This window comes from Halichoeres trimaculatus, unplaced genomic scaffold, assembly GCF_033239565.1.
Source record: "Halichoeres trimaculatus isolate MK-OKI-2021-1 unplaced genomic scaffold, fHalTri1.1 fHalTri1_scaffold_20, whole genome shotgun sequence".
Classification (NCBI taxonomy): domain Eukaryota; kingdom Metazoa; phylum Chordata; class Actinopteri; order Labriformes; family Labridae; genus Halichoeres; species Halichoeres trimaculatus.
Genome location: NW_027437198.1, coordinates 19,549,099 through 19,564,459, shown reverse-complemented (window position 1 = coordinate 19,564,459; position 15,361 = coordinate 19,549,099). Strand labels below are relative to the sequence as shown.

Below are 15,361 nucleotides of genomic sequence, written 5' to 3'. Positions count from 1 at the left end.
TTTTTGTGCTTCCCATCCGTCTTTAATGTATTCATGGTGGCAGTGACTTATAGTATAGGCCACAAATACCACATATTTTTTCTTTTTCCAGGCATATATGTATCAATTGGAAAAAGCAAGCAAACAAACAAGAAAAAACGAAAGAAAAAGAAAGAAAGAAAGAAAAGAAAAAAAAAAGTTTGGGGCTTCCTGTGCACGCCCCTGTGAGAAACTTTTTTTTTTTTTATTATTATTATTATAATTATTATTTTTTTACTTTGATTTGTAACACTTCGTCTTCTTATTATATTTTCTGTTGTTGTTATTATTTTTTACTATTATAATAATAATAATAATAATAATAATAATAATAACAATTATTATTATTATTATTATTATTATTCAGTATTTCCTTTTGGGTGAGAAGTCACATGATTCCTCATGAGACTGCGTTATAAGTAATAATAATAAAAAGTAATAAGTTCTAAAACGGCTGCACTTACTAATTTTGACACAAAAAGAAAAGACACACAACCACCATGGTCCTTAAGTGGGCTTTTATTTCGAAACCGGAAGTATCTCTATGCTGTAGGTGTTCTAACATTGCTGTAAGATGTCGCTCACTCTGACTGTAAAGGAGCCGAAACCCAAATGCGCATCGTCTACCGTCGCATCTTTTTAAAACGAACCATCTGCTCTCCTCAGAGAAAACACTTCACTTCCAAAAAGGCACAACCAGATTTTTATTCTAAAAAGGAGATACCCAATGCTTTGAGTCAAGATTTTCCAGTGAACAGAATTGCTGATGATCGTTTTGCCAGGTGACCGAGTGAGGTACACTGAACCTGTCCTGACTAGCTGCCACACGAAGAAGGCGCGAGGCGGGATTTTGTTGTCAAACAGCTAACAGATGTGGTGAAATGTCAACATCTGTCCCCGGATCTGCTCGAGCTGAAGGAGGAGCGGGATTTTCGGGGGTTTCTCTGCGAAGTGCAAAGGAATAAAATGCTGCGCATCACCGCTTCTGGTCCAGGTTACTTGAATCTTAAACGTACCTGAGTCAGGAATTTATCCTCGACCTTTTTGTGTTGAGGCTTCTGCTGTTCGCTGCAACGCAACGAGGAGAATGGTCTTTGCCCTACATGTGATAGTCATGTCTTCGGCGTTTTTCAATCCCAGTTTTGCCTTCAGCTCCCACTTTGACACAGGTAAGGGTCAAACTGAAGAATGGCAGAAATTAGGACGTTAGATGTTCTGGAGAGCTCTGTATGATGTTGACGTTGCCTTGTGGTTGAACAGAGTTGCCAGTTTATTTCTGCATCTGATATTTGACGCAAGGCCATACACAACTGCTGCTATTTTAGTGACACATCATTTTCTCGGTCCCCAGAAGCATCATCGTTGTCATTATACCACCATCATCAGAGTTAGCCTAACGCTAAAATTAGCTTCGTGTGGATTTAGAACATAAAGTCCCCTTTAGTTTGGAGTCCAAAGGGTTAAAAGTGCTGGAACAAATTCTTTAGAGTCTCACAGCCCTGCAGCTGGTTGAGTGCATGTGTGTGTGTGATAGCTGGCTACAATATTCAGAGGTGACCCCCTGATGGAGGTGTGTGGCTGTACTGCTGGAGGTGCCAATGAGGATGCAGTGTTGAATCATCTCCATTATGGGACCCTTTACTTGGCAAAGGAGAACCCAGGTGCTGCTGCAGTGCTACAGGACCACTGAGCAGGAAGTCATGGCTGTGCTGCTGTGTGAGGGCTTGAGGTAGAGCAGAATAAATGTGTGCAAGTGTAAACAGGATTGAGAGAGTCCCTGCACTGGGTGCAGTGTGCCGAGCATACAAATGCCAGTGAGCCCCGTGGCTCTCAAGTTTCAGACACTATCTGTCCTCCCTAAAGCACACACTCACACCGATCTCTTATCCCATTATGCCCAATTATTCCTCTTTGTTTTACCTTCCAGTAACCCCCTACATCTCACTCCTCCAATCTTTTCTCTGTCGTTCCTCAGAATGTGACACTAAAAGGATCTTCCATTTCAAGTGTGATGGGTTATTTATAAGATGCATGCTGTCCCTGTGGATTTAGGAAGTTTCGGTGCTCACAGTTGCGACAACATTGCACAGCATTGAAGCACTGGTGGATGCAGGACTTAAAAACATCTCAAGCTAATTCATTATTGTAAAGTATAAGATTAATAGTCACAAAACTTGTACTTTAAATCATACCATACATTCACTCTTCTAGTGTAAGATGTACTGCAAAGGGATGGTTTAGTGACATATATATTTAGAACACCCTGACAAAAGCAGTTCCCTGCTCAGTATTTGTAGAGGGTGCTGAGCTGGCTGGACCTTGTTCTGTGCAGTGAAATATGATACAAACCTTCCAGAGGAGTGTAATCTTTTAATTTGAGGCCAGATAAATGCTTCCCAGCTGAATAACGGGTAAAATGCCTGCTAACTGTGGCACGTCTGGGGCATCACTTTATTTAATTGTCTTGTTTTTTTTTCTGCCTGGGGGAAATTTCCCATCAGGAATGTGCAGTGAAACATTCACATTTTTATTATTTGGCTGAGGGACAGCCTTAGTGATGGTTCAAGATGAAATCAAAACACGAGGTATGAATTGCCTCAGGTGATGAGTTAGGGACATGTAGCTAATAGCACGGCTGGAGGATGGGGTTTATTTTGTAGTCAACATTTTTCATGCAACACCTTTATGCAATTATTGGATTCAATGTTGTCTGGCTACATTTCCTTGTGGGTGTGTGAGGAGGGACTAACTGTTTTCATGGCAGGCAAAACAAGCAGAGAAATGCTGGAGTTCCCTTAAGGGGTGGACTCTCAGCTTTTATTTAGGTTTACAACGCAAACATAACAAACAGTGATTCAACAGAAGCATCCCTTAAGCCCCTGTGATGACATTTAAGACAACTTTGTGTGCTCTTATTCTGCACACACCAGCAGAGGTAAATGGCTATTGGGCTTGGCCACTTGTCACATTGCATGATTATGTAAAACGTCAGCAGGGACCAACACACGGTAGAATAATTTTTCATCTCTTGACTAAACAGTTCATCACATGGGGCTTGCTTTATGTGCATCCAGGAGAGAATTGGCCTTAAAATGTGTGACACCCTGCACAGGACAACTGCAGCTTTTACCTGTGCTACTACTGCTTCAGCACCTTGGAGAGCTCTCCCATCAGGAGACGGAGCAGATACTGCGTGTGTGTTCGTGTGGTCGCAGGATTCAAAAAAAAAAAAGAAAAGAAAAGCCTCACTGCCTCCAGACTTAATATGCATCACTTGACTGCCATGGCAAACAGAAGACAGGCTGACCTGGAGGGCGACACTGATATGCCAACAAGCTGACTATGCAGCACTGTGGCGGGACTGCCCTTTAGGTAGTGTCCACTGATTCCTGGAGGTGGCGGTAGCAGCCAATGTGGTAATGTATGGTCACAGCCCATATCTGGATGTAGATGCTACACACACACATACACACACTTTCTGTCAATTTGACATCATGCATAATGCACGTTCTGCATGAAGGGAGGGAAACACGTGCCGTCCCTTACACATGTGCACACCACTGCAGGCTGTAATCTGGGTGCTGCTGATATCATAGAGGAGAAGATGCTAGCTATGGTATCTTGACTTGCACTTAAAGCTCCTCCCACTGACTCGGTCAGTACAAACCAGCCACCGCTGACTCTTTGATTATTTATCTCTCCATGTGTAACACTGAGCACTTTAGTTACATAACTCTGCCTCGAGGGGAATGAAGCGAATCCAAGCAGTCAAGGGGAGCCCTCTATGTCTCCTTTATGTGCTCTCTGTGTGATGATGGTGGGTTTTCTCAGCGTCTCCTGCTTTGAAGGCTTATGTGCGAGAAATTGCATATTCAGTTTTCCCCCCATGCAGTAATTAACTCGTTACCAAGTATAATTTCGTGTTGGGATTTCAACTCAAGAGCACCCTCTCAGAGACATTTTGCATCACCTGGCAGGACGGTGGATGGAAGTGGAGAGGAGTTCTTCATTATGAAACAAGACTTAGGAACTGTGGACTGGTTTTAGATACTCTCTATATGTAGAAATGTATTTTTAAGAAAAAGAAAAAAACCTCATACTATATACTGTGATGCTTTGGCTAACGAGCTTAATTCATTGTGACGTAGCTCGCAACTCCAATCAATTTTTCCACATTGAAATATACTGAAATCTTGTCACTCCATTCTGGACCCCTAAAAAACATGGCATTTCTTTTTTCTTTATTTTTTTAAACTAAAAAAATGTATAATTAAATGACAGATACTGCATAGAAATATCGTACAATAATATTTACTGCAATTGGGGAAGGGGACTTTTCACATTTGAAATGATACGGTAGCCGGTACCTGGCAATCGGTATCGGTACTCAACGGTACCAATTTTCGGTACTTTTGTGTGTTTATGTGATAAAAAATATCAATTTGTTTAATAATAAAATCTAAATTCCTTTCAATTTAACATATTCATAGCACCAGATCAGATTCAAGTCAATCTGTTAATTTACACTGGATCTGCTCTGTTGTGGTCTGGCTGAGAGGGTGATCTGTCATGTCACAGGTAATACGCAGCCACCCTTTTTATGCCGGACGTCGGAGCTGTGATGCATAAATTCAGTATAGGAAAGATTGAGCGAGAAACTACTTAAAAATATCCAGTGACTTTCAAAATAAAACAAACTGTGTCCAAACCAGTTTGTATTTAGCTTGACTACAACAACAAACGGACATAATGCAAAATCTGGGTATTCCAGTGGGTGGTGATGGGAAGGTGAAGGTTGTTATTGGATGGATTTTGATGACCACAAGAAATAGGAGCAAGCACAGTGAATGGAGTGATATAAGCAGTGAAATGACAAATATGCAGGGTAGTCTTTCTGTGTGAACTTAAGCTAGAGCTTTATTTATAAAGCCTCAAAAAGTCAAGTGTTTTCTGTGTAAGAAAGGAAGTAATCCATATTGATTCACCCAGGATATCTCCGAGCTGTGACAAGCTGTGTGTGGGTATGGAGATTAAATTAAAAAGCTTTTAATATACAAGTGATGACACGTGTATATGAGCAAGCACAACTTTGCCAACTTATTTTTTCATGGATGTGTGTAGACTCTTATCCTCAGACACGTAGACACCAGACATCTCCACTTATGCATACACATCCTCCCATTGTCTGCATCATGAGACTCAAGCTGCAATGTCATCTACACATGGAGCGCACATGCATCTAATTTTGCGTTTATAAGCCAGAAGACTGCACACACGTGGGCCCAAACACACTGTCCTCCAGTGTGTGTGTGTGTGTAGAGCTGGTTCTGTCGGGTCTATTTTTAAATGTTCTAGTCGGTAGATCTACAGGAAATATATACTTACATACCAAAGCCAAGCCAAATAAAGAGCAGTGTCGAGGATGAAAAGGGTAAAGCTCAGCTTTTTGTACTTTGTTTATATGAGAGAGAAATGTGGTTGTTCCAAATAGAACTTCTTTAGGACTGCATTAGTTCATTTTGAAAAGAGCGAAATTGCTTTTTTCAATGCCAAGTTTGACATAGATTATTAGTAGCTCATGACACTGACAACCAATATTTGGAACTAATGCACTGACTGTAAAAATAGAAATCTTTATGTAAAAATTTAGAATTTAGAATGACAAAACATGACTTTGCTAAAATTTCCTCAAACGTGTAAAGACGGAAACATTTAACAGCATATTGGAGTCAGTGTTCACTCAGGTACCGTGCAGTTCAGTCACACAGTCATGTGACATTAGGCCAGTCAGATGTAGATGAAGGAGGGACAATCGGTGAGACAAAATGGTGAGGAATGTTCATATTTGGCTCACCAAACCAATAAATGTTTTCATCCTTGCTAGTTGGCAACATGATAAGTAGTCATCCAGGAAAATCTTGTTAGTTTTGCTCTGTGACGGATCACAATGCTGGTAATGTTTTGCAGGTAGGCTGTATTGATGCTACATTACACCAGTTAGGGATGTAGCACCAGCTTATGGCTAATGCTATCATGCAACAATTCTACTACCTTGATGTAAACAAACACAGGAGAAAGATGGCATGTTGGCTGTGTCTGGTTGAACTGACATATAACCACTAGAGATGTCCCAAGCCGACACACTCATTGGTATTGACACCCAATATAGCCATTTTTGGAGGATCGGGATAATACCAGATTTCGTTACATAATCTGGGTCGATCCAATTTTCACATGTTTTTAGCACTGCCCCGCTTTACGGCTGCTGTAAATCAAACTATGTTGCAAACATGTCCACTGTATGGGACTACTTTTCTTTGGAGAGCAATGATAGTAAAACAGCATATTGCAACTAAAGTGAGTGTTCTTTAAGGAGGTACCAACAGGGCTCACTTTAATACAACAGATATGATTCATCATTTACAACAGAATCAACCAATGGAGTATAGGATTTATCAGAGAAAGGTATCAGATATCAGTAAAATATATCATGATACAGTCTCAGTTGGATTGGAAGTACAAAAATCTGTATCACAACATCCCCAATAACCACCTGACTAGCATAGTATGTAACTAGCACAGGCATGTGGACATTTAAATACAAGGAGGACTAGGGGCTGGTGACATCAGCTCTATGTGGCAACAATTCTGACTTCTCTGAGTGTTTTCCTACTATGGGACCAATGAGTTAGCCAGGAGTTTAATTTCAGACTAAACAATGAGAAAATCAGTTACCTTGTACCAGATCTCAAATTCTAACTACAGTTTTCAACTGCAAAGAGCCACTTACAAAAAAGCTAAAAAGAGAAGTAGCTTCATGGGACTGTTATTGCTGGTCCTTGTAAGAATGTGCATTTACTATAAATGTGAAAACCCTTGAGTCCTCAGTCAAATCTTTTCTGCTTCTCGACTCAAGAGGATAAACACATTTGTACTCCGTTCATCCAGTTCCCTGTATGCCAGAGTGATAAACTGTGAACAGCTTTTGTTCCATTTTTGCAGAAAGAACAGCAGCTCACATTCATTCCATGCTGCATTATCATCATCTAATTCAGCAGATTTCCTTCAAAATTCATCCAAATGTCCCATCCAGCAGAATACAGAACAGAGGTGCGCTGATGCTGCAGATATTTATGCTTATTCTCATCATAATGTCTCAAATTACTAACTCATTTTTCATACAACAACTTGAACCTTTAATGGACCAAGCCCTGGTCAAGAGCAAAGTTGATTTAAATACAGTTAGTATTCTGACTGCTCTTAACAGTACTGTGCCCTTGCCAGTGAAATCAGGGGACACACATGACAGGCTGGTAACGCTGATCCATGGTGGTCCTCCTGGGCTTTCACTCCCAGCTAATGACAGTTATCATGGCTCTCTGCAGGCCAGCGCATCCCTCTGCAATCTGCACAGAGAGCACGACTTCAGGACGGCAGAGAGGATGTAAACCAGGGGAAGGATACTGCACCCTGCCATTAATCATGGCATGCTGTTCTCTCTGCTGTCAACTGTTCCTAAGAATGGCATATCTGTGCACATGTGTTTGTGTGTGTGTGTGCCTTTACAGAGTGCTTCATCCTGCACGTTCAGCCCCTCCCTCTCACAGTCTGCTGCACCTCGCTCCGCACATCTCTCCCATTTTATTCAGCTATAAAACATATGCTTTAGCTCCTCTTCTTTCTCCAGCTCATTTTCTTTTTCACACAATCCTAAATCATGAACACTCCTCTCTTCATGCAGCCTCTAAGTGCTGGGTTGCTGTTTGACTTCATCAGTTTAGATTCAGCTCAAGCCAGTTTATACCTTTACTTGTTTTACAGAAATGGTTTTGAAGCTTTCAGACTGAATTATAATATTGTTAAGTTGTTTCCACCTTTCAAAGGTTCTGAGGAGGAGATTGAGGAGACCTCAGACGATGCTGAAACCCATGTGACCAATTAGTGCTAAGAAAAAATGCAAACTTAAAACAGAAAGCAGCCACATGAGCCAAGACGTTCTGCTTGTATCTCCTAGAAACGGTGATTTTATTGAGAAATATCTCCATTGGGTTCATTTGTTTTGGTGAGGAGTGAACCCAAGCAGCAGTCCAGGAAGCCCATCAACACTTTTGCTAAGCATGCTTGAAACACATTAACAGCATAGGAGTACAGCCCTTATTCTACATGTGTGCACTGTGTAGCAAAGAGGGGACACCTTTTTTTATTTAGCCATACAGGTTGTAGGCTTGGTACATAGACTGTAAAAAAATTGACATTATCCTGCTCAGCTTGAAGTGAGGTTGCCACAAAAAACTGCTCCCCCTGGTGCCTGGCTGCAGTATGGGCCAAAAAAAATCAGACTCTCCAGTCATTTCGAATGGGCTGGTGTCAAACTTTTAAAACAAAAACACCTCGTAGAAATGTTTGTCATGTCTGATTGCTGTGGTGATTTGAAGATACCATTTGGCTGCCCTGTATTCAAATCCTCTTTTTTCTGAAGAGTTTAGTTTCCAGTAGTTATAAGAGGTTAAAAATAAGGTTTCAGATCGCGTTCAATGAGGATTGACAGCTGCCGTTCTTGTGTATTTTTTCGAGGATTGTGAAATATGTCAGGAGGTAGAAGACTCTAGAAAAAAAAAAAGAATTAATAATAATAATAATAATAATAATAATAATAATAATAATAATATATATATATATATATATATATATATATATATATATATATATATATATATATATATATATATATATATATATATATATATATATACTGCACTCACATTCTCCTAGAATCCCTCTCAGTCTCTACTGCGCAGACTCTCAAAACGGTACATAAATTTGCTGACTGGATTAAAGGGATATTTCTGAACTACTCAGGTGAACATTAACAGCACATAGGCCGAAAGTTAGAGACAAGTTAAAGAAGGTTGAAGTAGAACAAAACAACAACAAACTGAGGAGAGGGGAAAATCATCACAGACTTATATGAGGGTCATCAAGCTCAACAAAATTATATTTTTTGGAGAATTTGAAACAATGAACATAAAAATATAATAAAACATGTGTTAAAGGAATGCCAAGCAACATCAGCCACAGCAAGAAATCACCCTAAAAAGCATAAAGTGCCAGAGTGCAGATTCAACAGGCATTTGAGGACTGAAAAAGTTTACTAAAAACAATCCAAACCTAAAACATAGATCTAAAAGTATTACCAAATTAACAGTGTTTATGAACCACCATTTAGAGGCAAAAAAAACTTTGATTTCTCCAGCCAGTGATGTATTTTCAAAAGTATCCAGAGTTGCTGCTACTCCACAGGTGTATACCTATACATAAGGGATGCCTGCGCTTTGGGATCGACCAATACCAATTTGATACCAGCATTAAATAAATCCCTGCTTTGGAATAATACTGGTGATGTTTTGGGTAAAAGGCAAAAAAATAGTATATGGAATTGCTGAAGTTATTATTTATTTATTTAAACTATGAAATATTTAAATGTTTACCATCAAAACAATTCTTCAGAGTGTTCACAAGTTCTTTTCAAAGGGAAATATTTATACCCTGTAGACTATTAATGCAGCAAAAAAAAAAAACAAAGGAAGTGCATCAGAGGTAGCATAACAAACCAAGTATCAATGAGCGCTAAAAAAACCCAAAACTTTAAGGCAGAAAGCTGTTTGCCTGGATTGGCACCATAGATCTCTTCCCACTGATACCTATCGAGCCTTTAAGGGCACCGATACATCGATGACTGATACCACCGATCGGTATTGGAGCATCCCTACAAGCCAGTCTGTTGTGGGCAGTGGTTCTTTACCTCATAGACATCAACGTTCCCACAGACTCAACTGAACTGTAATAGAGTTAGGTAGCAAGACTGTAAACACTCCTTCTTATTTACTGGTGTGACTCAGATTTTATATTATACATCCATTCCTCAACACCCAGGACGAAGTGACAGCTTTAGCAAGCAATTGAACCATAATGGTTTTCTTTATGCACATTCACAAAAGCAGAGTAGAATCAATTTTCAGCTCAGCTTCTAGGAAAGCAGCTCTGTCAATTACCTGTAACTATAATTCTTTTTTAGCTGCAGTAAGCCGATTGTTTTCATTATTGTCCTGGTGTAAGCTGCACCTCTCATGCAGCAGCTTCAGTCAAGTATCCGTGCAGCTCTGAAAGGTTGTGATCATTTATAACCTATATGTAAATTCTCCGAGTCTGCTGCCTCCCGGCCGTCTTGTAAATCTTACCGTAAAGGTCACACATCACTCCTGTCTCTATCTATCTTGTCTGTTGTATCCTGAGTTCCACCCCCCCAGCATTCCTCCCACTTCACTCTTTGGGTTGTGTGAATTTGTGTGTGTGATGTTGGAGGCCACTTGATGCAGCTCAGGCAAAGCAGATGGAGGAGTTTTAATGCCCCTGCAGCACTATCCTGGATGTAAACACAGGTTCAGAGAGACACGAGACTCTTTCTTTTCTTCACATTTTGACACAGTTTTTTGTGATTGGTAGCAGTGTGTCTTTAAATCAGCTCATGTTGTATTTCACCATCCAACTGTGCTTGTCTCACTGCTTAAAGTTTTTTTTAACCTTACAACTTCCTCCCAGTTCTCCTTTATTTCTCATCTTGCTCCATGAAAAGGATTGTTGTTCTAAATGCATAGCTCCAAGAAAATGAAGCATTCTCATTCAAACTATCTCACATGATTTCTGTCTGCGAACCATGCTATTTTTGTCTAAGTATTTATATTCTTGAGAAGTGTAGTTTGAACTTATTTCTGTAGATACAGAAAAGGAATAATAGTGTTATGATTGACAACTCATATGCACATGTCAAAGCCCACTCGACATCTTCTTGCTTTGGGGTATCGTGGCTGCCTTCTGTGGAGTGAAAGGTTAGTAAATTCCTGTCACTGCCAGTTGTTTTGATATGTATTGGAAATAATATCTAAATAGGCACCACTAATCTTCAACTGCAAATGATCCAGTGTTTTTAGGGGCCCCTGTGAGGGATGGGAATCATGAATCTGTTCCAGACACAAATCAGGTCCAACTAGTTCAAGCCATCTATATCATTTGCCTCCATGCTCGATGGTTTTCTTTCTCAGTGCCCGCCACTTAGTTTATTGTGTCTGCTAAAAAAGTGAGGCCGCGCCTGGCAAGAAGCAATTAGCCTAAACGACAACCACAGAGTTGAGAAAGGATTAATTGCAGTCAAGTGTAAGAAGTGTTGAGTGTGGCTAAATCTTTGGTAACTAGCAACAGCACGGCATTATGGATCAGGAGTGCCATGTGTTAGGTGCACTATGCTGCTGGTGTTTTCAGGTGAACTTTAGTGGAATATTTTGGTTGTAAGACAAAAATCTACCTGTTAAAACAAAAAGAGACTGCATTCATGTTTTAATTTTTTCACTCCATAAAATACTTACTTGTTGGGAACATTAAGATGTTTTTGAAAGAGTTTCATTGATTACAACCAAAGGCTGATGTCCCCCATGTGTTTCTGATGAGATTTGAAGCTTATCATTGGTGGGACTCATATTGCAAATGCCGACCCAATGCCCACCTGTCAGTCAGGTGAGCTGCGTCTCTGATTGGGCAAATATGTGACTTTAAATTCTTCTAAACTGCTAAGTTACATCAGTGTGTGCTGATAGAGAAGCGAGGTACATAGACCCAAGCCATTTTTAGAACCAAGCTGCACTTCATTCTGTACAAGTTGTCTTTTTTGGCTCAGTGTGTATGTGGTTTCTGATCTTTCTGCAGTCGCCCTCAAAGGAACACTCAACAAACTGCAGTTTTTATCATTTCCACATGGGCTTCATTTCTCTTGGTGTTGTCACTGAACATAGGTCAGTGGGTGGCTCTGTGTCTTAACAGGCAGCAGAGGTTTGATATCCTTTCCAATGTTGACATTAGCACAAAACACACAGGCAGGGTAAAATCTCCAGAAACTGAAGAAGAATTAGACCAAAGTGCCAGTTCATCCCGCGTACTCGACAGTAGCCATACTTTTTATTTCTACATGTTTTTTTTAGCATTCCCAACAGAATACAGTTTTTGTTTCTTGTTTAAAAATATTCAAATCTAGACTAGGGATAGACCGAATATAGGCCGGACCAATTATTGGTCGACATTACTACCTGATTGGTGACAGGCAGAGCTATTATTTGGAAAACTTGACTTGGCATATGCTTAATGGCAATTACTGCAAATTAATATCAGCCCCCCGATAATCTGTATAGGTATTGGCCCTAAAAAAACACATCAGTCTATCTCTAATCCAGACCTTCCCCAAAAAGTTCAGCTACCTTTTTGCATGTTTTACTGCTCCTAGCCCTACACTGTTGCAGCACACAGGGCGTGCTGTGAGTGAGAAGGAGGAGGTTTTAGTCTCAGCCTCATATCTCATTTGAAAGTATCCATCCATTAATCTTAAAACTCAGCAGCACTGTAAATTCTTAAGGCAGAATTTGCTCCCTTGACACAACTGTCTACTGTTTCGTTTGTACTGGGTAAACAGTCACCATCATGGAAGACTCCTCCTGCACACTTTCCTTAATTAGCCCCCTTCACCTGAGACGTAAGACTGTGTTTGACAGACTCCTATAGAGAACCACATGTGTGAAAGGCTATCCCCTGTAAAAATTATACAATCTGAAAGTCATCTAAAAAATGCCAAGGATGTAAGTATGAAAGAGGCTTATGTGTGGGTTGCACTCATACGCGCGCCCTCAAACTTTCCACTGCCTCCCTGCTGTGGAGTCTATTCCATTCAGCTTTGGTCTTTAAAATGCCATCTGGATGTGTTTGTAGTTATTCAGAATATGGGAGTGTTCCAGTGCGGACTAAGTGTTCCCAATAACACTGTGCAATGTGTCAAACAAATGTTACATCATGGAGTTTGCTTTTGGTGAAAGGGAAGGTTTGAACATCCTTAGCAGCCACAGGCCGCACACCACTCGGCTTTAAGGGACTTCTTTCTTTCTTTCTTTCTTTCTTTCTTTCTTTCTTTCTTTCTTTCTTCTGCTTGCATGATGTTTGTCCCCATGTGTATTGAATCTTGTGAGCATTGATTGCAGTTGAAACAATATTTATTTCCCCCTGTTCTGGTTTTCCCCTCACTCTTTCTCAAGACAGTTTGATTGCAGTGGTGTGTAGCTTGGCGCATCGCCCGCCCTGCAGCACTGTCATTACTTGGTAACAAAATGAAATGGTTTTGGTGAGTGGGACTGTGTGTGCATTTGTGCAAGTAAAGAAACTACCAGTAAAAAGGAGAGGTAGTCCCTGATATGGCACATTTGTTTTTCAGTATCAAAGCACATCCTCTCCGGTGTGTCCACTTTCCGGGTAATAGGAGCGTAAACTTTAACACGCAGCTCTGTTTCCAGGGAAATTCCAAACTTATCTTCAGGAGATGAGTTCAACACCTTGACTTCAACAGCCTGTGAAGCCTCCGTTGGTGCATGACACAAAACTCACAGCTCAGCCCTGGCCTTTCAGTGAGTGTGGGAAGCATTTGAGTGTGGCTCACTTTGCTTCAATAAATCCCCTTTTCCTCTCCACAATCCTTCTTACCCTGTTTGTCCTCTCTGCCTCCCCAACACGTGTCCATTTAAAACAGATTTTTGAATGCATGATGAGCGCTGTCGTGTTGCTGCACAGAGTCAATTACCCAGCAGCTTTAGAGCTGACGTTCAGCTGCTGTATCTGCACGCCACAGCTGCACGGGCCTACTTCACTGGTGCATGCTTTATTTATTATCTACCAGGAAGAAATTCACTATTCATGAACACACACATACACACACCCCTTTGAGAAAGGCATTCTTTGGCACATTCAAAATGGTTCGACCCCCACTACAAGTTAGGTTATTAGCAAAAAAAAGAACAATTTAAATAGCTCAGCACAACTTCTCCACTGCAAAAACTCAAATCTTATCAAGTGTTTTTGTCTAATTTCAGTAGAAAAAATCTTTTTAGAATTAATATGAGCCACATTGACCTGGCCAGTCCAGAAAAAACGTCTTGTCTCAAGTTATTTAAAGACAAAAAAAGAGGTCTAAATTGTCTGCAACAAATAAAAAAAGATCTGCCAATGAAATAAGAAAAAAAGTATCAAGACATTGTTCAAATTTCAAGAATTTTTTTAGCAAATTTTTCTTGTTCCATTGGCATATTCTTTTAGTTGTTACAAGCAATTCAGACCTAATTTTTGTCTTTAAATAACTTGAGAAGATACATTGTATCAGGGCAGGTAAATTTTGCTTATATCGAGAACAGTAAGAGACTTTTCACTTAAAAAAAAACACACAAAAACACTTGATAAGATTGCAGTTTTTGCAGTTTCAACACAAATTGAAACTTTTATGACCATTGCAGTCTCAAATCCTGACAGTGCAGCTGGTGGGTCTCGCTTGACAAAGGGACCCAGAGCAGACATGGATCAGACACAGATCCAGTAGAAGTCATGCACTAAACCGAGGTTGATCAACTCATTTCTTTCTTTACCTTATCTCACCTCAACCTCCCTATTCTCAGGCTGAAGTTGAAGTGGCAGGGTGACTCCATCACTCTCCTCATCCTCATCTTCCTTCATTCCTGAGGACAGCTTTTAATAAAGCAGGTTTGAGCCGGCTTTAAGTGCTTTATTTACATTTTGCTCTGCAGCTGGTGTAGTAATGTGTGCTTCTCAAATATTTATGGAGGACCCAGGGCAGTCGCTCTCTCCCTGTTTCTTCAGAGAGGGAGAATATGGGAAATGGATTTCTACATGTGAGTTATGAAAACAAAATCCCAGATTTTTCTCTGCATGACTATATTTCTGGTTGAGAACAAAGACTTATTGAGTGTCCTACAACCTAACGACTAAATCACCAGATCAGTGTCCGGTCCAGTTCTGTTCCATCACAGCACTGGATCTGAATATGTGTTGGTGTGTTAACTGCAGACAGTTTGTAAAACAGTTAGTTGGCAGGTTGTATTTTACTTCAACAACAAACTTAAATAATGCACATCGCAACATCATCCGCATAGCAAAAGTGCAGCTTTTTCATTACCTAAACTAAAAACTTTAAATGCTGAGCTTTGGTATAAAATCTCCTCTGTTGCAGTATCAAATAGAAAAGGGAGTAACTCAGCCTCCTGATAGATTTCAGTGCACATTTGGATCTGAGGTACCGTATGCAAACCCTGTCAACTCTTGCTCCGAATGTAGAAAGACAAATGACCCCTCCTTCTGCTCTACAGGGTACACATCCATCTGCTTCCTCCTGACTTACAAAACAAACAAAGGCCTGCTTGCCAATTTCCAAAACCATTCCATTATCCATGGAAGAGTAAAAAGTTGGTGC

The 15,361-nt window shown here is 40.3% G+C and overlaps 1 protein-coding gene across 1 annotated transcript in view; it reads left to right on the top strand.

Annotated features, from left to right (window-relative positions):
* Positions 1-579: 579 nt before the first annotated feature.
* aatka (apoptosis-associated tyrosine kinase a) overlaps positions 580-15,361 on the top strand; it is a 46,349-nt gene continuing 31,567 nt past the window's right edge. The window contains exon 1 of the mRNA XM_074697358.1: positions 580-1,187. Within this exon, the coding sequence (XP_074553459.1) occupies positions 1,106-1,187 (82 nt within the window). The 5' untranslated portion in view covers positions 580-1,105. The remainder of the gene's footprint in view (positions 1,188-15,361) is intronic.